The sequence below is a fragment of the Schistocerca cancellata genome, chromosome 2 (assembly GCF_023864275.1).
Source record: "Schistocerca cancellata isolate TAMUIC-IGC-003103 chromosome 2, iqSchCanc2.1, whole genome shotgun sequence".
NCBI lineage: Eukaryota > Metazoa > Arthropoda > Insecta > Orthoptera > Acrididae > Schistocerca > Schistocerca cancellata.
In genome coordinates, this window is record NC_064627.1 from 8,422,157 (window position 1) to 8,445,221 (window position 23,065).

At 43.9% G+C, this 23,065-nt stretch overlaps 1 protein-coding gene across 1 annotated transcript in view; it reads left to right on the forward strand.

Annotated features, from left to right (window-relative positions):
• Positions 1–5,234: 5,234 nt before the first annotated feature.
• LOC126161297 (phospholipid-transporting ATPase ABCA3) overlaps positions 5,235–23,065 on the forward strand; it is a 787,342-nt gene continuing 769,511 nt past the window's right edge. Inside the window, exons 1-2 of the mRNA XM_049917041.1 lie at positions 5,235–5,358; positions 11,523–11,736. Of these exons, the coding sequence (XP_049772998.1) occupies positions 5,262–5,358; positions 11,523–11,736 (311 nt within the window). The 5' untranslated portion in view covers positions 5,235–5,261. The remainder of the gene's footprint in view (positions 5,359–11,522; positions 11,737–23,065) is intronic.

Sequence of the window (23,065 nt, forward strand, 5' to 3'; positions counted from 1 at the left end):
AGACGTCGTGGTCTCCTGACCTTCATTGCTTACATATTCCGCCCTCACAATCATATTCCGCACATCGGGACGCTTCATTCGAACCCAAATTCACGTAAACGATATGCAAATAACAAGTAAGCGCACCACGGTTGAAATACTCGAGGCTGGCGTACACACACACACATTCGAGACACGACGGTCACAAAAGCTTTTAGTTCGGGAGAGGCAAACACCGCACACCAGGACGCCGGTCCCTTCAGAGGTTCTCACAGGGAGCTATCTACGTCGCCCGGCGACCACCCGTGGAGCGGACAGCGTGTGCCCGAGTGAAAGGGGGAATGACCCCGTGTTTGGCTTAAAAGCAAATTCCACTACATTGTGTGGGAGCGCCTGGCCTACGCATTCCTTACAAACAGAGCACGCAGTTTCAGAGATTTTCACAGGGAGACAGCAAACGCCAGACGCCGATGCTACAGATCTCTGGATTGGTCGCCTTAAACGAAACGTCATTCTCCCGTTTTAGAAGAGCAATGCTGATTGGCAGATGATATTTCTGACACCTTGAGCTGAAGGAGTAATGGAAGAGACTGAAAGATATACCCCGTCACGTCTGGCACGGAGAGGGGCCGTTCCGTTGTCCTCTTGGAGCGAGAACATGTAACGAGAGCGTGCGGGCTCGTACGTGTACTCAAAGAGCGAGGAACAAGTCTCTCCTCACTACTTCACTGGGAGAGCACCTCTGTCGAGAGCGAATCGGAGAGCGACTCTATACTGAGCCCTTGCGATTAAGCGTTGTTCACTTTGTTGGTCGCCACACTTCCTATGCGGTGTGAACGGACAGAGTTATAGTTAAACGCCTGCGAGCGAATTTTTGAGTGGCATCGCGGTGGACTGGTTATCTGACCAGTGTACCACGCCAATAGACCAGGGGTGAACAGGAGTCCTTTACTTCACCAAGGCGTAGGGAGAGTTTGATTGGCGAATGTCAATCTAGATAGAACGAGAGTTATCTTATTTGTCATCAGCGAGCGGCGCAGACAGCAGTCATCACAGCTTACGGTATTGTGTGCTAAAGCTCTTGCGAGCCCCATATTTCCTCCACAACAGTACACTTCACTGCATTTCACACGCGACAGCCTCGACCACACCTAGCAACATTCTAATGGATAATTATTCAAGTTGAGTAGGCGCGGCTCTCAGCCATTCTGCCAAGTCGATAACAATCTTAAACTTTGTATAGAAATTTCATTAGGGAAACCTATCCTTGAGAGGTAACTTCACATTCCGAAAAGAACCAGGATATAACTTGTTCAATTCATAACTAAAAGTGCCATTGTGATTTCTCAGAACTTTTGCAAAATAAATAATAATTTTCGTTAGTTTCATGTTTTTCTTACACTAACTAGTACTACTCCAGTACCCAAGTATCCCACTAGTTACGTAAGAAATTTTGTGAATTTTTGTGTCATTTCCTTACAGCAGACGACTGCAGAAGATATTTATTGCTGAAAGTTTTTCAGGCATTTCTCTTTACAACGTTAGGAGCGTCTGTCTAACTTCTGTAGTAGTGTGGGGGTGGAAATTGCATCTTGCAGGAGCCACAGGGTAAAGGGTACATCTCAGATTAATCCGTTGCGCAGAATGACAGAATAGCAACCCCACGCTCACAACCTGCATCCCACCCACTCTCCGTCTTACCACACTCCATACCCTTGCCCAAGGTGGCTTCCGCCAAATTCCCCTCCCAGAAGATGCCCTCGTCCCCTCCATCTACCCCTCCTACCAGATTTAACCCTCCCCTTGCTCCTCCTGTGTTTTCCCTCCGGGCCACCCTCTTTCCCTCCTCACTTCCTCTCTTCTCTGTCTCTCTCCTTCCCCCTCCCCGGGCTTCCACACCCCCATACCCTCTTCTCTCTCCCTCCCACCTTCTCTCCACCTGGCATCCTCCCCCCTCCCTACCCTCCCATATTTCCCTGTGGCAGGTTCCCTCCCCCCCTTTTTTCGTGCAACAGTTTGTGTATAGTGCGCCGAACATCGACATCATTGTGTTAGTGTTTCTCTTCGTCTTAATGCAACGGTGTTTCTTCGTGAGTGCTCCTACGTTCACGTGTTCAACCGTCTGTCTATGTTTGTGCACTGAGCTGAACTTCCCTGTGCGACCACTGCCTTCCGTGAACGACTTCCTTTCTTTTTCATTTGTCTGTCTCCTGTTTTTATGCTACTTGTACATCTGTTTTTATGTCTTCTAGTTTCGTGTGTGTTTTTTTCTGTGGCCGAAGAGCGGCGTGGATAGGCCGCTGCAGGCCTACCTATTGTAAAGGTATAAAATAACAATTTTTAAAAAAAAAGGACGGGGGATCACTCTAGCGAAGATATTTCCTGCAAAGGGGAAATCCATTGAGATAAGTGACTTTGACACAGAGCAGATTGTTATTACGCAGAGCCTGTGAACGGGCATCTCGAAAACGGAGAAACTGGTCGAATGTTCACGTGCTACTATCGTGAGCATCTACAGAATGAGGTAGAAGAACAGTTAGCCTACCACTAGGGGCTAAGTGATTGAACGTTCACGACTCTTCACAGAACGTGGGGTTTGGAGGCTTGTTTGCTCAGTAAAGCAGGACTGTGGCAAAAGAGCACATTGCTGGTGCACTCGCAAGTGTTTCGGAGCGTACCAGTAATCGAACATTGTCGAATATGGAGCCTCGCAGCTCTTCGGGTGAATCACACTTTCGCTGCACTAGGTCGACGGTCGTCTCCACAAGCGCCGCCACAGAGGTGAACAGCGGCTCGAAACGCGCAGCGCGGCCCGCACGCAGGCTGGTGAGAGCTGGATTATCCTTCGGGAGACATTCTGCTGCGCCTCACGTGGAACCTGTGCTAGTAATCGAAGACACGCTGCCAGCTGCGAACCACCTGCATTCCTCGAAGCTCGATGTCTGCCCCACGGCTACGTCACCTTTCAGCAGTATAATTGTTTGTGACTCGGAGGCAGAACCGTGCTACAGTGGTTTGAGGAGCATTACAGTGAACTCACGTCGATATCTCGGTGACCAAATTCGCCTTATGCAAATCCTATGAAACCCATTTGAGTCGGTATCGAGTGCCACCATAGCGTTCGCAAACCAGCAGCTGGTTTTTTTTAGGCGAATTACTTGCCCCGTGCGTAGACATTTAATGCCACATATCCTTATCCTTAATACACAGAACAGTGATGTATTTCGTTGCAAAGACGGACAAACAAGCTACTAAGCAGGTGATCGTAATGTTTTCAAGTTCCACACACATTACCTTCGTGAACCTTTCCAAGTCTCTTTCTAAAGAAAAAAAGTTTTGTCGTTCAATTTCTTAAAAAAAGAAAGCCATATAGATAATTTCACAGTTGTAAACGTTAGAAATTACTTGCGTCGGTTGGAAAATTCGCCACACTGCCCACCGTAACTTTCGGAAGTCCGCACTCTGTCGCGTTTAGTCGCTCCGGATACGCTGTGAGTATCCTGCCGTAGCTACATCACCTCGTTTATTTGTTGACGCCGCCCACAAGTAAGTACTGTGTGTGTGTGGGCGCAACTCCGGGCGCAGACTCCGCGCGGGATGCGCGGCGGCGGACGTCCGCCCGAAGCGCCGGCCGAGTCCCGTTCAGCCAGAGGCAGCCCTCGGCCGGCCGGCGGCACACTGCGGTGGCGCAGTCGACACGCACCACCTGCACTGTTTCTCAAATGATTCTACAGAAGCTATTCAGTAAAGAAATTTCATTTTTTCGTTAGTTATAGTTTTATATGTCACCTTGACAATGACACGCACATCATTTACTTAATGGTCACGATTTGGTAAGACACACCGAGTGAGGTGGCGCAATAGTTAGTGGACTGGACTCGCATTTGGGAGGACAGTTCAAACGCGCCTCCGGCTATCGAGGTTTAGATTTACTGTGATTTCCCTAAACCGCTCGAGGCAAAAGCCAGGACGGTTCTTTTGAAAGGGCACTCCCGATTTCCTTCCCCACCCTTGACACAATCCGAACTTGTGCTCCATCTCTAACGACCTCGATGTCGACGGGACGTTAAACCCAATCTTCCTTCCTTTTTAAGTAAGACACGGACAAAAATAGGGACCGCTATAATTTTGCGTTTGGTGCATATTACATAAAAATGGTTCGAATGGCTCTGAGCACTATGGGACTTGACAGCTATGGTCATCAGTGCCCTAGAACTTAGAACTACTTAAACCTAACTAACCTAAGGACTTCACAGAACACCCAGTCATCACGAGGCAGAGAAACTCCCTGACCCCGCATATTACATACATACTGAATTTTTCTGTAGGTTCGGAGATATCTGTCACGAGTCTTTAGAAAATTGATCCGATGTGGCAGACTCGTTTGTGATCACGTCGGCCTGCGATAAACCTGGAATGATATATCCGTAACATGCCTCATGTTCCGTAAACGGAGATACCGAAACGAGATTTTGGCAAATTATAGCACACAAAGAGGAGGGCATTTTGCTATACTGTTAACAATTTCATTACGGTTATCTTCATTATCTACCGTGTTATTCCAGTAATTAGAGAGTTTTTCGATGAAAGAACGTAATTTTTAAGGTCCGTAGATAGCTCGTGAAATGAGAAATAATGTGGGTTTTGGAACAACATAACTGAAGACATAACTCGTTTACATTTGTAGTGACAATGCGGTTTTTTCCAGTGTGGCGGAGCGGTTCTAGGCGCTTCAGTCTGGAACCGCGCGACCGCTACGGTCGCAGGTTCGAATCCTGCCTCGTGCACGGATGTGTGTGACGTCCTTAGGTTAGTTAGGTTTAAGTAGTTGTAAGTTCTAGGGAACTGATGACCTGAGATGTTAAGTCGCGTAGTGCTCAGAAAGTGAGTGCAGGCGGCACTCGGCTGCCGCCGCCCGGCAGTTCCCGCACGGCGCAGCCCCCCGCCCACGCCCGCCCACGCCCGCCCACGCGCGCCCTGCCGACAGCGGACCCGCGACACGACCGACCGGCGAGCCGCGGCCCGCTCACCTCGCCGGCTCACAGCACGGGGCGGCCTCTGTCCGTGCGCAGTTCCCTATCTCCAGCCGCGGCTGCGATCGATACCTTATCTCATAGTGGCCTTCCAGAAATCAATAACTGACGTCGCATCCGCAGATAGTGTGCTCCGCACGCAGGACAAACACGTTACCGGCACCTCCCACCCACGCTGAGGGACAGTGTGTCCGCCCGCGGAACCGCCGAGGCCGAGTCAGCCGGAGTACGTGGCGACACGCACACCTCATGCCGCGCCTCTCCGCTCGCCCGCTGCCTTCTCGTTGCTGCTGTCGGACTTCCGCCGCATTCTCGCTGCCGGAAAATCCACTTCTCCGACATACAGGTAAAAACTCTTGCCGCACCACGGCGTTTAATGAACTTAGTTTTTCCTTAAAAACTTTAATTTCTATGAAAAAAAAAATCCTACTTTTAGTTTCGCGTGATTTTTTAGTTCCGTAACGTTCCTCAATCAAATCAAATTTGTATGAAATCTCATCGGACTTAACTGTTAAGGGTATCATTCCCTAAGCTTACACACTACTTAACCTAAATTATCCTAAAGACAAACACACACTCCCAGGCCCGAGGGAGGACTCTTCCGACGGGACCAGCCGCACGGTCCATGACTGCAGCGCCCCAGACCGCTCGGCTAATCCCGCGCGGCGTTCCTCAATCGATATTGAAAAAGTATGCGGTTAATAAGTCCAGTTTTTGTAGACACGGTAGTGTGTGTGCCTTTTCATAATTCGTAACAGTCGTTGTGAAATGGCGCTATTTGTCGACGAGGTATATTTCATTTACAGATCTTGTGGGGAAAAAGTTTGATAGCAGGTAGCTTAGTGTCAGATACGTTGTAGACCACACACTATTACAAATGAAATATAACTAAAAGCACAAAAAACTTGTTGACATGGTATTGACACTGGCATCTGTATCCGTCCACAACTGAATGCTCGTTACTGAATGTCGCCAATGTCGCAATTGCAAACCTACGGAGCTGGCGCGGAATTAGCTTAGTTTACACCAAGTATCAAACACTACAAGCTGTAAAAAACGAATTTCTGGCGATCACTCAGTTCTAGTGTCGGCCCTTGTGTTATTTTAACGATCCACACCTGGAAAAATCCAAGTACAACGTGGCGCGCGGAAAACCGACCCCTGCCGTCAGACCAGCTGCTCACTCTCGGCCGACACTTGTCCTCCACCACTTCGAAGCTCTCGCCACTACGTTCCGTATTGTTAGTATTTCTTTATCGTCCAGTTACTACATGTTTATCTATTTGTTGTTGTACCAGCTCGTGGCTTGCAACAGTTGGTGCGTAACTGGTGATCACCGTGTACTCCGGGCCGATTTTTTTACGTTAGCGACGATCGGTTATGCCCGACAGTCGTCTGTTACGATTTTTGAATGCGCCACAATTTACATTATGAAAGACAAACAATAATTTGTTCTCCACATCTTACAATTAGTAGAATGTGCATTTTGCTTTTGCAATTAGAAGAATAAATAAACCTAAGACGACACTTTGCTGTGCATGGACTGTAATAAAAGCTTGCAACATTGTACTTGATTCTTTCCTAGTTGGAGATGAAGAAAGACTAAAAAATATAATTACATTTACAGATGTTTCCATATCTAAGTTTGACTAATGCGGTTCTGTAGTTCCGGGAAAGTGTAGTACCATAAGGTATAAATAATTACATGCTTTAGATTGACCTATCTCCACTTTCAAGAAACTGTGCATAGCTTCTACGAATAGTATCTCCTTCAGGAAATTAATGTAATGAAACCAAGGCTAAGCGGAACTGCGTTTTTTGTCTTGACGGCAAGAAAGGTTGAAGTCGGTGTCTGCTTAGAATCGTCTCTGAATTGTGTCCACAGCTCGCAACAAACATAAGCATCTCATCATTTGCCCCCCCAGCAGCCCTCCTGCTTCCTGGCAGTGACACGTCACGTCACGTCACGTCACGTCACGTCCCGTACTGAACCCTTGCAGTGGTGGCGCCTCGCCACCCCAAGCAGCGGCTTGTCTCACCCCGGACCTGCGCTACATCGTGCCTGTAATGTGTACCTCCCCAGTGAAGGCTGACTTGTTGCGTTCGCAGGTCTCGTTTCTGACCGCTTACTAGATTGTGGTTAGAACCGTTTCAAAGCTCACCATAGAAAGTGAATGTTTTTCTTTGCCGTATTGTGCTTCGGGCATTAGGATGTGACTGCTTTTGAGTGAAACATTGTTTTCAAAAATCCTTCAGCCGCACAGTTTCTTTTTGAATTTCGGTGTAGTCAAAACGTAGGGCCTACACATTGAGCCGTGAAAAAAGTTGAGGATATTAATAAAAGAGACCGTGTCGATTTGAGGATGATAGTTCCGCACAGCGAATGTTGCAGTTGTGCTGGGAGGTCGTGGTGGTTCTGCAGGCCGGATGGAAAACGATGTCTGGAGGTCTGACGACCAGCTGGACGTAATGGGTCGTGAGAGCAGTAGCAGGAAAACGAAAAAAGTGAGGCCGGAGAATACAATATGTCAGGTTTCATTCTGAAGGCTCGGATAGGGGGAATACATTCCGGTTCTGATCGTATCCGTAGTGAGTATTGAGGAGAGATGTGCGATAATATTTACAAAATAGCCGTGTTGGGAGTGTAAACATCGTTGTTAAGGGCAAAGCGTCGGCCGTCGAAGCCAGCGAAAACACCAGGCTACTTTATACGACTGTCAGTACGTTTCTTGCCATTTTTCTGAACAAGTAGTTAAAGGAGCAGAAATACCATTTGGATGGAGAAGTTAAATATTAGCTCACGTGCTCGGTAGCAAATGAGCAGGAAAAGACTGCCTGAGTTGACATCTGCTGTGACAAGAATTATAATGTAGTTCAAAGTGTAGTAGCAAGTGATTACTTAAGAAAACAATTAGGACTCAAAATAATTCAATAAATTTCCACTAAAAGGAATTCAACGTTTTATAAGACTGTAAAATATTTTGCAGCTGCGTCCAGTGACCATTAACATCATTACCTGCCGTGCTAGTGCACTGCCTACTAGAGATGGGGGATCCGCTATTGAACTGATTCATACAGTTGAATATTTCAAAGGAGTGAACAATCAGTGATTCAGAAAAAAAGAACGGTAGCTCCAAACGTTTCCAACGGCAGAGAGAGAGAGAGAGAGAGAGAGAGAGAGAGAGACGGAGCATATCAGCAGCGCCTCTGCTGGTCACAGCACAGTGCACGCCACACAACACAGCCAGCGCCGGCCTTTGCCCTGCTTCTACCTTGGCTGCCTGCATTGTGCAGTGCCCCATTGGATTTTGCGTTTCACATATGCCGTGCCGTCTCTGTGCGTCGTCTGCCGCGTGCAGTGTCTGGCGCAGCTTAACTTCGCATCGCACTCTCTCGGCGATCGTTTCAGTCGCACGTCCTGCCCTCTGGGCAGTTGATGCGAGCGACAGAGAGCCACCTAGCGGATAACATAGGAACTACTTGCAACAACCTGCTCGCAAGGGAACGGACGATTTGTCTCGGAGCGGGTGAGTTCACCGCTCCCCCCACCCTCGGAACTCGCCCGCTCAACGCTCACCCCACCGTTCTCGACTCTAGCCAGATCGTTGAGCAAAGCGACTCGGGTGTCTCTCTGGTCTCTGCAGTCTTAGCTCACGCAGTAATACAGCTCGCGGCTCGACCTGCTCGACTCAGTGCTTCTGCATCGGAGTTCGTCTCTACTGGATATCGTTCTTCGTAGTAATAGCGCTATGTATATTACATTATTATGTTATGTATACATCATTTGTTTTTATTTTATTTTTATTTGTTTAAACTGATCAGATTAGGTTCCTGACGACTCCTCTTACCATAGGATTTTTATTATGGACACTCGAATTTACGCGTTAATTACGAGCGAACCGATAAACGTATTGCAAAATGTGATACACCAATATTTTCCTTGTTTTATTCTGCGTAAGGCTATATGCAGCACTTTCGTTTTACAGTCAAATTTATATATATTTTTCTTATTCTGGTACGGATTTTGCGATTTTAGGCGTCTTCGGAAGGAAACGTTCACTTTAAAAATATATGGCTTGCGATGTATTTGTATGAGGTTAATGAAATTTTAATACATTATAGCCAAATATATTGTTAATGTAAATCTCAAGTTACAACATTTTCCGATCACCCAAAAAACCACGATAGTGCAAAATAAATCAATAATCAAAAACTTTGTCATATCGTGGAAATTTCAATAAACAATACAAAATTCTTACTCATTATCTGTGTTACTTCAAAATAGGATCAAATAAGATCAAAATACAGGTATAGTACTGGAATAAACCAAGTTTAAAGGGCAATGTGCCTTCCATTTATTTTCTATTGTAAATGAGTGGTGAGTCATGAAAAACAGCTAATTCATTTCAGGGAGTGAACAGTTCTGATCCGATCTCTGAAAAGAACAGTTTTGCCCATCTCTACTGCCTACGCTAACGCCCACAAGTGTTGTAGACACGTGGCTCCTCCTCGTGAAATGTTGTGAGCAGTAAAGTGGTCTCGGTAACTACTGTCTTCAATATCAGAATATCTTTCATGTAACCAGTACAGACTATTGGAAAGAATCTGAAGACTAAAATCACAACAGAAATCAAAATGTGATTCATACCAGCTGGACACGTTAACGTATTAGTCGTGTCAACGTTGCTCGGTCCTAGATTCGAGAACATATGCATATTCGAAAGCAATCGAAAGCTTCGACGATTTGTTTGCAGCTGTTGGAAACACTGCCAGTGAGGATGGCCGACACGTTACAGGAAGACAGAGAAAATAAATTTGATTTCCGGAGTGAACGTTATAAAACAGCACAGAAGAGAATAATTTGAAAATAGGAACAGGAATACCTAGCATCATAGTTGAGTTAGTATCTGGAAGATCGCCTTCTAGGTCTTCAGCAAGATCCATGGGAAGTATGCGGTCACGTCGACAGTAGTACCTACCCAAAGCTACAAAAAACTTCATTTATACAGGGTGTCCCTGGAGGAATGGTAGGCATTCGTGTCCGCAGCTCGTGGTCGTGCGGTAGCGTTCTCGCTTCCCACGCCCGGGTTCCCGGGTTCGATTCCCGGCGGGGTCAGGGATTTTCTCTGCCTCGTGATGACTGGGTGTTGTGCGATGTCCGTAGGTTAGTTAGGATTAAGTAGTTCTAAGTTCTAGGGGACTGATGACCGTAGATGTTAAGTCCCATAGTGCTCAGAGCCATTTTTAGGCATTCGTGGACATTACAGGAAAGATCACTCGAAGTAAACATGGACTCTAAAATGCATACGTGAAGAGTTATCAGCACTATCTCATCGTTGATACTGTGAAACAACACTCTTCTACTGCAAGCTCTTTGCTTTCCATACTTTGAGAGAAGGTAGTACGGACCAGAACAAAAAAAAAAAAAAAAAAAAAAAAAAAAATTGCCCAGTAAACATGGACTCTAAAATGCATACGTTAACAGCTATGAGCCCTCAGTAGAAGGGATGTCTTAGATGAACAAGTGCCCATACCTCTCAAGATAGGCACTTTAGCGCCCGTGTCTAGTGGACAGTTTTTGTCTCTACCTCCTTTCAAAATATGGAAACCAAAGATCTTCTACTAAAAGAGGTTTGTTTCAAAGTATCTAAGATGAACAAGTGCTCATACCTCTTAAAGAATGCGTTTCGGTGCCACGTTTACTAGACTTCTTCCTACCATATCCCTGAATACTGCCCATCACTCGTGCGACACCATCAATATTTGAGCTGTTCTGCGACACGGTCATTTTCTGATAGACTGTTCTCAGAAACAGCAATGCTGTGCACTGCTCTCAAAAGTGTTACTTCGACAGTCTGTGAAGAAAAGTTGTAGAACATGTACTGTTAATTATTGTTGCATTTCTTGATTATTAAATATATTTTTGTTGCTTTTTCCACGATTCTGTAAACTGATCGTTTAACATTCATGTTTTGAGCTCGATTATTATGAGCCATCGATCTTTGGAAACCGATATTGGAGTCGAAGTGAGCACTGACGGTTTGCCAACATCGCTCATCCCTAGTGAGGAGCGCAGCGGGACTGATAATGTTGTGCACGGATTGAGGCGGGAGCACGTTGACTGGCAGTGGCGCTGGCAGCAGCGTGTGTGGTGTTTGGCTCAAGTACGGAGACTTGTCCGAGGATGGCGGGTCGCCGAATAGGGTCGATACGGATATCTTAGACGACAGACGTCAAAAATGCCCTCCGCATTCTGGGTAGGGACTGCGGGCGCCAGTACTAGTAATGTGACTGAAATGTAAGAGCAGAGGGTCGGATGGCTGTACTGTGGGCCTGTACGCTTGCCGCGCGGCGCGCCCTCTGATCGGAATGACGTGTCACGCGGCCACAGTGGCGTCAGACGGGCAACTGGGAGGTGTCGAGGTGTGGCCCGGCCAGTTCTCTGCACCTGCGTACAGCGAGCGCCCATACATGACTGTGTCAACACTGTGCTTCTCTCTACTTTTGCAGGAGGCATGGCGAGAACGTGGACCAAGTTCCAGCTGCTTCTGTGGAAGAACTGGGTTCTCCAGATCAGGCATCCACTCCAAACAGTGCTGGAGATTCTCATTCCAGTTATTTTCTGTCTTCTCATTGTGCTCGTCCGGAGCATCGTGGATCCGACAACTTACAACGAACCCACGACGTACGATTTCATCCTCCCAGACAACGGCAGCGTACCAGAGTGAGTATATATATAATCACAGCTGCTTCGGTCCGACCTTAAAGCCTCCCTATTGGAGATGTCCGAGTGTCACCCTATCAGGCTTCGCACGCTCTGTGACGAGGGATCAATCAGATAACATTTACGGCTGGGATCTAAAAGTTGAAAGCTAAAATGAAGCACGTAATGGAATTAGAAACCGTCACGAACACGATCCTATGCTATACAAAAATGTAGTATTCCTGAATGGTAGCCATCTTTACATCGATGAAACTACATATGAAATGTACTGTATCTGATTCGAGTGCATAGGTTAATACTTTTTAAAAACGCTGGAGATTACCCAGTGTGTTCACTTCTTTACAGGAACAGATGCAAAAGATCACGTTTTATCTTTCTGTAAGAACACAGTTTCCATAATTAATGTACCTGAAACTTCCTGGCAGATGAAAACTGTGTGCCGCACCGAGACTCGAAATCGGGTCCCGAGTTCGAGTCTCGGTGCGGCACACAGTTTTCATCTGCCATGAAGCTTTATATCAGCACACACTCGGCTGCAGAGTGAAAATCTCATTCTGGATTAATGTACCTGCCCAAAGTATCGTCTACTAACACATGGATGTACGTAAACTCATTCTGCTAACACTGTGTGTTATCAACACGATGTATACGCGCCTTCTGTACGCGCACAGTTCGTTGTGCTATGCTAATGTTTGATGATGATTCTGTTCACTGACACATCTCCAAATAACGACGCACACCGAGTGTCCTGGATCACAGATAATCTCTTCTTCCACTTACTATAATACACACTACCCAGTTGCCCTCCTCATCGTTGCTTCCTTAACGATGTAAGCCATTGTTTGTTAAGCCAAGTTAAGTTTGTTAGGCCCAGACACTGTCCTCACCATCTACTGCCACTTCTGTGGTATTGTAGTCGTATTTGTTGGCCTCTAATGAGGATATCCCGGGCTCCGTTTCCTGTCGTATATTTCTATTGTTCGCGTGCATTATTTTATCTGTGACACGCTGAACCAATATTACCTTACGAAGACTCGTGTAGAAGATATCTGGGTCGTTTGCGTGTTGTGGGATGGTTAGACCTCTTGTGTTGTGGGTTTTCTGTATATCGAAAACCTGTGTTGGTGGTTTTCATGTTTTTGTGATGTCTAGGAAGTGTATTTTTTTCTCTGTCTGCATTTCAACAGTGATGAGGATGTTTCGGTGGGCAGTATTAATGGCTCGTCTAACCTTAATATCCTGTCATGCTTTTTCTCTAGTAAGCAAATTATCTCATCAACTATTAGTCACCTATTGGCTAATATCTTCCTTGACCATACCGAAAACAAAATATATGAAGAAATAATACACCGTAACTTTTACACTTGACCATTATGTTGATGACATAATTTGCTTGTTGTATGAACACACGATGAGATACTACAGTTACACAGGCGTATCAGTACTTTCAATCCAAATATCGACTTCATACTTGAAACCGAAACAGACCAAAAAATAAATGAACTTCCTAGACATCACACGAAAACCTATAACAAACAGTACAACAATTTTAACAATATACCACAGATGTAACTATCCCAAAGCACACAAACAACGCCAGCATCAGATACCTCCTACACAGACTGAACTGAATTCCAGTGGATAAAGACAGCTTCACACAAGAACTAAATTAGGCTGCCGCGAAATCCTGCACACTGCGGACAAATGGTAGCAAGAACTATAAAAAAAAAAAAAAACACAACTGTGACTAAACACACACAACAATGTTTCAACACAGCGCACCAGTAACGCACATACAGTAGTGGATACATAAGATAAAGAAACCAAAAACACCAGAAAAACATGGGACACGCGGACATTTGACAACAAATATCCACAGAATAGGAAGTATTACGGCAAGACAAGGAATACATGTGGCACAGAAAACAGTCAGTAATCTACAGAGCACATTAACTACATTCAACATTACCATACACAAATTCAGCAAAGTAGGTACGTACTAATTTACCTGCAAATATTGCGAATCAGTATATGTGGGACAGATGTATCGAAGCAATTCAGTGGAGGTCCTTTTATTGAAACAAAAAAAAAAAAAAAACGGATTTGAAAGTGTCAGAATTTGTAAATGATTTCTCCGCCCATTCAGTGTAACATTCATGGCACTAAACCCGCGTTCTCATTCAGCCGTAGACATAGATATAATGTCGACTCCTTTCGCAAGTTATTTCATAGAAGTGGAAATGTGCTGAGGACTTTCTTCATGGATTCGGAAATCTTTAACTAGTGGCGCACAAGTGCTTACACTTATTTTAAAATCCACCTTCTTACATAAACGACGAATTGACATGTTACCATACAACACACGTTCATACTCGTCTGAAAGCCATGTGTGTGAGTTTAATACGGGTGCATCCGAAAAGAAATCCAGGTTCTCATCGCGAGATGGTTCTTCAATTATGACTCCTTTGAAAGTGCGCTTTCGTCCAACTCTTTTCCTATAATCCTAATTGGCGGGGTATCATTTGTTTTCGGTGTTTCAGTAGTTTTTATAGTCACATCAATTTCTTGTTTTGCTTAAAGGATCGAAGAATTTCTGTTTTGCATAAAGAATTATAATACTTGGCGAAACTTCTAAGCTCTAGGGCCATATAAAGCACAATTAATTCTATTAAAGCAACCACTTTGTGAAACATTTTAATAACCCTTCAAATTTAGATCTGTGACTAAGTGATCGGGAACCATCACAACTCATTTTGTCTAAAAGAGGGAGAAGAGAAGTGTGAATTTCAAGAAGGGCTCGAACAGCATTAAATGACAAAGCAACCTCACGTACGATGAAAAACACGGCCTAGTTTTCATAGCTGAGGATAATTCTCGTGAAACACCCTTTAGTAGTCTCTGATTTTTGAGATTTTGGAGAAAACGGAGAATGTAAGGAATCACAAAAAGTCTGTATATGGTTTACATCTGCCACATCATTCGGACAGCAAGTTCCATTTTGTTCTTCATACAACGCACGACAAGTAATTCTTATGTAAATGATTAGACAGTGGAGCATCTACCCATTTGTAAGGTAAAAGCATTCTTAATGCACCATCTCTTGCGATACCTGCAAGATGGTTTTTAGTACATTGTATTAAAAGTTGTACTTTTCAAGAGCTGCTAACAGTGTACTGAAAATACCTTATCCTGTCCCATTCTGTAATTGAGCAATATCGAAAAAATAATTGATTGCAAGCAACTCCTTCAAAGGACAAATCTACATATATTAGTAAGCAGGTCGTTTTGGAAATCTTACTTTCGCCCATCATGATACTAATGTTTATACCTGATTCCATAAGGAAGTGAGCAATATTATTTTTAATTTCTTCTCCTATTAACATACGGGTATTTTGGCATGTATGGTTAGAACGAACCATACTAGCGGCTGATAAAACATTAAACTTCCGTGGTTCGATTGCACTAGCCAACAGTGAAAATCTGACTGGATGAAAACATTTTTGTTAACTGCTTCGACCTCGCTGACTACGAAGACGAATTGAATTAGCTGTCGTGTCCAAGTGAAAGGGTGATGCATTTCATTGTAAATATATTTTATTAACATTCATTATCAATCCCTTCCCATACAGGGTTCGAAAACCTGTTGATGGTAGACAAAGCGATGGGGTTTCAGGCAACAATAGTTGTGTGTATTTTTTTGCCATTTTAGCCCGCGGTCGTAGCAACAGGGAGAAGGGGAAGATGAAGGAAGGAACAGTATGTTACAAGCTGTGTCCTGTTCGTGTGGTGGAAGAACGTGTTACTGTAATTACTGGGGTGGTCATTGTAATTCTTGTGATTCAATATGCCTCGCAAATGCGTAGACAGAGCTGAACATTCTTGCTACTTTTACGGACAGGCTACACTCAAATCGCAAAGGAGGCCAATAATGCCATATATTAGGAAGGCGTAGAGAATGTACTTTGGCTGTGAAGTCGGGGACAAGGAAAAGCCCTGGGCTCCTCACGTATGTTGCATATCTTGTGTCTCGAGTAAAATATCTTCCATGGGCTTTGCTATACCCGTGGTCTGGCGAGGAACATCAAATCGTGTGTATGATTGTCACTTTGGTGTGACGCACGGCGTTTCTTGCCATACCGGGGCCGTGCGACCAGGCACTCACCCTGCTCCTGTCCCACGTGACTGCGGTAGTGACGAGGACGGTAGCGAAACTAGTGCTGCAACATCACTTGCAAAACCCAATTTTTCCAAAGATCCTGATTTTTTGTGTAACGATGAGGGGACAGAGATTCTCAAAATAACGCCGTGCGAACTTAATGACCAAGTGAGAGATCTGGGATTGCCGAAAGGTAAAGACGAACTGCTGGCGTCAAGACTACAAAAATGGAATTATCTTGACAAGACGGTAATTGTGAGCGCGTTGCGTAACCGCCGTTTGCCATTCCCTCCATTTTTCGAAACTAAAGAAACTTGGATTTTTTGTGGTGACGTACAGGGGACCAATGGCAGCTATGGGCATTGACTGCAAAAGTGATCAGCGGACGTTGTTCACTGACTTCTGCGAAGTAAGTCTCAAGTGTGTAATGGCAACGTGTTACTATAAATTCCGATTGGGTATGCACCTTACGTGAAAGAAACATATGACAACAGAAACAATTGTTATTGCGATTGAACCATGACAAGTTTAAATGGCGGGTTTCATGGGATGTAGAAGTCGTAGGCGACACAAAACGGCTGCACCAAATTTTGTTGCTTCCTGTCCTATTGGATATCCGCACCAAACCCCTTCATTGTAAAAAGAAAGATTGGCCTAAGCGTCAATCACTGGAATGAAGATCTAACTGTGTTACACGCGAAGCACTTGTCAAATTCAAGAACATAATTCTCCCTGTTCTATATGTAAAATTGAGCCCATTGAGAAACTTCGATAAGGCCATGGACAAAAATGGAGGAGCACTTCTCTATTTGCATGACAATATTCCGCGTATTAGTGATGCGAAAATAAAAGAGGGGATTTTTGTGCTTCCCCACGTTTCAAACTGAACGAAGATGCGCATTTCAACACTATCTTCACAGTTGATGAAAAGTTAGTATTTATTCTAGTGGCCACAAACTTTCTAGGAAATAAGAGGGTGGAAAACCGTAATGATCTTGTGGAAAATCATCTGCACTGCTACAATAGACTGGGCTGCAACATGTCCATAAGTCCATACCTCGTAGATTCCCACTTGGATTTTTTCCTGACAGCTGTGGTGCTATAACCGGCTAGCACGGTGAATGCTTCTGCCGGCAAATTTCGGACTTGGCAATGAGATACCAGGGAAAGTGGTGTGCGTCGGTGTTAGCCTGTTATTGCTCGATACTAGTCAGGGAATCACCAGCAACAAACTACAAAATGGTTGCGCCTTCAAGGCCCTTCCTCCGAGTCATAACATCGAAGTAAATACACGCATCAGCTTACACAGGCAATAACGTAAAGTTATTTATTTTAGCGAAAATACATTTTTAAATCCGTAGAGACGCATGACACATCATCCGTAATTGTGCTAAACGCATTCTCCGAAAATTATTTCTAGCAGTTAGTTCATGAACCCAGCCGATTAGTAAACGTTTGGAAAAAACACCTCTTAGCAACAAATAATCCTGAGCTAGTAACGTGCATCAAAACGGATGCGGGGGTTAGTGAACACAGGGTTGTCGTATCTAGACTGAATATTGGAACCACCAAAAATAAGCTAAAAATATACCTATTCAAAAAAGCAGATAAAAATTCACTTGACGCCTTCCTGAGAGGCAATCTCCACTCCTTCCAAATTAACATGCAGATGTGGCTTGAATGCAAAGAAATAGTATCGACAGCAATTGAGAGATTTATACCAACAAACGACGGAGCTGATCCCTCACGGCACACAAAACGGATCAGAACGCTGTTGCAGAAACAACGAAAAAACCATGCCAAATTCAAACGAACGCAAAATCTTCGAAATTTAGCGCGTACATCAATGCGAAATGCTTATAATAGTTCCCACAATGAAACTTTATCTCGAGACCTGGCAGAAAATCCAAAGACATTCAGGTCATATGTAAAGAATACTAGCGGCAAGACACAGTCAATGCCTTCTCTGCGGTATAGCAGTGCAAACATTATGGACAACAGTGCTGCGAAAGCAGAGTTACTGAACACAGCCTTTCTAAATTTCTTCTCCAAAGACGACGAAATAAACGTTCCAGAATTCGAATCACAAATAGCCGCCAACATGAGTAACTTAAAAATAGATATCTTCGGAGTAGTGAACCAACTTAAATCACTCAATAAAAGAAAGTTCTGGTCCAGACTGTACACCAATTAGGTTCCTTTCAGAGTACGCTGATGCAATAGTTCCATACTTAAGAATCGTATACATCGCTCGCTCGACGAAAGATCCTTGGTTGTAATAGCCAAGTAACTAGCTACGGTGTGAATGATGGATTTAATGAAAGCAGATGCAAGTATTAAACCTGTAAAGATTAGAAGTTTAATTTTAATTAATGTACATAATTTTACTGTTTATTGACTGAGGATCATTAAAAATAATGAAACTCAAGGCTTCCAACCCAGGAGGATCCCGTCTTTTTTGTCTCTATGGAATGAATAATTAATATAATCTAATCCTTACCCAAAGACTGGAAAGTTGCACAGGGCACACCAACATTCAAGAAAGGTAGTAGGAGTAATCCGCTAAATTACAGGCTAATATCATTAACGTCGATATGTAGCAGAATTTTGGCACATATATTGTGTTCAAACATTATCAATTACCTCGAAGAGAATGGTCAATTGATGTACGGATTTAGAAAACATCGTTCTTGTGAAACACAACTAGCTCTTTACACATACGAAGCGTTGATTATTGACAAGGGATTTCAAATTGATTCTGTATTCCTAGATTTCCAAAAGGCTTCTGACACTGTATCACACAATCGGGTTGTAGTGAAATTGCGTGCTTATAGGATATTGTCTCAGTTATGTGACAGGATTCGTGATTTCCTGTCAGAAACGTCACAGTTCGTAGTAACTAACGGATAGTCATCGAGTAAAAGAGAAGTGATTTCTGGTGTTCCCCAAGATAGTGTTATAGGTCCTTTGCTGTTCTTAGCCGTCTCAGGTTCTTTGCAGATGATGTTGTCTTTTATCGTCTAGTAAACTCATCAGTAGTTCAAAACAAATTGCAAAACGATTTAGAAAATATATCTGAATGGTGCGAAAATTGGCAATTGACCCTAAATAATGAAAAGTGTGAGGTCATCCACAAGAGTGCTAAAAGGAATCCTTCAAACTTCGGTTACACGATAAAGCAGTCTAATTTAAAGGCCGTAAATTCAACTAAATACCTAGAAACTACAATTACGAACAATTTAAACTGGAAAGAACACATAGAAAATGTAGTGGAGAAGACAAACCAAATACTGCGTTTTATTGGCAGAAAACTTAGAAAATGTAACAGACCTACTATAGAGACCGCCTACACTATGCTTGCCCACCCTCTTTTGGAGTACTGCTGCGCAGTATGAGACCCTTACCGAATAGGATCAACGGAGTACATCAAGAAAGTTCAACGAAGAGCAGCACGTTTCGTTCCATCGCGAAGTCGGGGAGGGAGTGTCACGGACACGATACAAGCTGCCAGTGAACACCATTAAAACAAAGGCAGTATCTTCTCGCGAAATTTCAGTCACCAACTTTCTCCAACTTCGGGGAAATTGAGTAAGTACTTGCGTATCTTCTGGGTCGCGCCAAACAATTTGTACATGGGAGCAAGTATGCAGCAACAAGAGGAATCCGCGAAAACGTCGACATCGAAACGAAGGGAATAAGGGACGTAGTCAACTTTTCCCGTCGAGGCAGCATTATACTGTATGTGTATTGAGGTAGCAGTGATACACGCGAGTTGACTACTGTATTTGATGCTTTTCAGGAAGACAGAGAACCATCCACCTCTAAACTTACTTGCGTCTGCGTTAAAGGGTGACAGAGAGTGGACAAGGTGATCGTTGAGATGGAACTAGAGAGTGGACAAGGTGATCGTTGAGATGGAACTGTAACGAGGTACAACTTAATGGTTGACTGATGCATTCTAGAGAAGTAGACTTGGCAACAGCGCATGACGTCGTCCAAGACGGCGGCTTTGGCGGGAAAATAGGTTAATTGGGCTACGCTCACTAACCTGAGCCACAGAAAAAATGGCAGGAATTTTGAATTTTGGCAGGAAAATAGGTCAATTGGGCTACGTCCACTAACCTAACCCTAGAGAAAAAATGGCGGGAATTTAGAATTTTGGAGGGAAAATACGTCAATTCGGCTACGTCCACTAACCTAACCCTTGACAAAAATGGCGGGAAGTTTGAATTTTGGAGGGAAAATAGGTCAGTTGTGCTATGTGCACTAACCTAAGCATCCAGAAGAAAAAATGGCGGGAAGTTTGAGTTCCAACAGGATAATGCATGCAAAACCTTACTTGTCTTTACTATTATTCATTAGTATTCATTATCATTTATTATTATTCATTATCATTCATTATCATTTATTATTATTTTATATTATTACTTATTATTATTGACCTGCCTCTACTAAAAAATTCCCTACAAATTCACAAATTCCAGCACGATAATGGCTGCAAAACCGTACTTCTCTTATTATTATTAATTATCATTCACCATTTTTTATCATTATTTATTATTATTATTGGCCTACCTCCACTAGAAAATAGCCCCAAATTCAAATTCCAACACGATAATGTCTCGAAAACTGTACTTCTATTTTTTATTATTTATTATCATTTTTTATTATTATTATTTATTCAAGATGTCCAATTTTCTCGGCCAGAAAGCCATTTGGGTTACATCCATAGCAAAAACCTATCACAAGTTCAAATCCCAACACGATAATCGATCACATGTACAAACTTTCACGGTCACTTATCTTTTTTCACTGGTGACCTATGAGATCGCGTCAAATAATAAAGTGCACTTGTAGTAACCTAAGTCACGTCCTTTGATTTGGCAGGGGAAAGGGACTGAAGTCTTTACTCAAGCAGTGCGGTCATCACTTGTTCTCCAACACAATCAGTAGTACACATCTTCGATATCGGAGTGCGGTCGCCACGACGTCCACGCTACAACTGAATTAGTTGAAATCGTCGCCGCACCTGCCCCCTCTCCGAGGCGCCACGGTCGCCGAGTGAGTGGCGGCACAGCCCCGTGCTGTGGCCTACGGCGGTGCGCTGGGGGCGGCCCGCGCCAGCCGCCGGACCGGTGCTCGCTCCCACGTCGTAAACACGTTTTCGCTGGACACGCTGGAACTTGGCGAGTTTGACGTCACAATGGTCCCTTGTCGGTTCACCACGTATATTCGTCGCCTCTGCACGTTTCCCGCGAAAATTATTTGCCTCGGAGCTGAATCACACAATGGTCGGGCGTTCCACAAAGAACGCCCTGCCACACTTTTGGCGCGAAAGTAGTTTTCCTGGGCACGTTCAAACCTGTCGATGCCGACCGTTCACCACCCACCACGTGTCCTTGTGCGACCGAGAACGTCGTGTTACACTTTTGGCGCCAAAGTTTCCTCTACAGTTTAATCCGCCACGACTGAACAAGAGCACGTTTGCTCGCCGCAAGACCTCTCGCTAAGGCTAGGCGCAAATTGAGACGCGTATAGCACGTGTGACGTGACACGACACTACGGCGCGACACGCACGTGCCGCACGAGTCGCGCGGCTGCAGCGCATATTGCGACGCGTACACCGTACTTCGCACGCGCCGTCTGGCGACGCTCTGCGCTGACAGAACCGAAGCACGTGCAACCTGTTATCTTTCTCAAACGATTTTACAGAAACTATTCACTGAAAATATATGAGTTTTTCGTTACTTGTAGCGTTATATGTCAGCTTCGTGGCGAAGTGCCCATCAGCTCGCTAATGACCATTCTTATTGTGATGTACACATTTCGGTAAGACACTACGCAAAACTCAAAAAGTTTGCAACGAAAATTATGGGTCGCTATGATTTTGCGTTTGGTGCGTATTGCACCATATGTTGCTGCGTATGAAATTTAGCTAATATGCTGAATTTTTGCTTAGATTTAGGAGGAGGTCTCTATCTGCCTCCGATCTCGAGAAAATGGATCCCATGTAGCTCGCTCACTTCCGATCTCACGCCCGCGAGAATGAATACTCGCAACATCTCTCATATCTCCTAAACCACTCGAGGCATCGAAACGAAAGTTTGGCGAATGATAGCACACAAGGAGGAGAGTGTTTTGCCAATTCTTAAACACAGAGAGCTTTCTTAGCTATGGCGATATATCGGTACTTACACTTCCCTTTTTATTTATTTCACTACAGTGACTGTAATTTTTTAAGAGTTATCGACAGCTAGCGAAACAAGAGCTTCCTAGTATGAAAATAAACATGAAATTTCTTCTTTTATGTTACTGCAAACCGACACTATGAGGTTTTTCGTAAGCTATTGAGCTCTGTAATTGCCTATTACTTGCTTAATGAGGCACTCCGTTTCGGAATTCTGTCTCAATAGCTGCTGTGAGATGAGTTTAAAAATTACACTGTGACAAAGGAAGTACAATTAAACCAGTCACCAAGAGAAATGCGGTCGTTACTCAAAAACAGCGATGTTTCTTCGAATGACAAACGGTTAAGAACTCACACAAAAATAGATTGCCAATTCTGTTGGAAGTTTGGAGGAATCCACGTAACCCATCGTATTTTTAACACTGAGCTACTGGAATGGAAACTTACCAAAGGATTTTATTCCTTCTCTTGATCTGAGCAGTATTAAAATAATGACGAGCGTTCCTTCTGGTGGAATGATAGGCACATACCAGATACTGGTTACTCACCTACGGCTTGCCAAACTGACAATGTGTGCTCGCGAATAAAATAGTTGTTGAGAAAAATAAACAATTGCTCTGTCGCACAACACAATGGTCACTGTATTGTCAGCAGCTCAGGATAATGCGCGCGAAAGGAATGCACAAGCTAGCCATGTGTGCCTTGTGAGTTGGAGTTCGAAAAACATTGTCATGAAAGTAGATCTGCCTTTGTCAGCAGTACATTTCAACAAATTAAATATATCTAATCATAACACTCTTTTAGGATATTCCTACTTTCGTAATAATACCGACCATTTTCTTCATTTGTGTAGCCTCTTGTATAATTAGTTTTTTTTTTATTTGGCCTTTGAGTGTGTACTCAATTCAGCCACCGGCAACACATAGTGACAATGTACACATAATTGAATAAACAAATACAGAAATGCATATTTACAAGAATAAAAA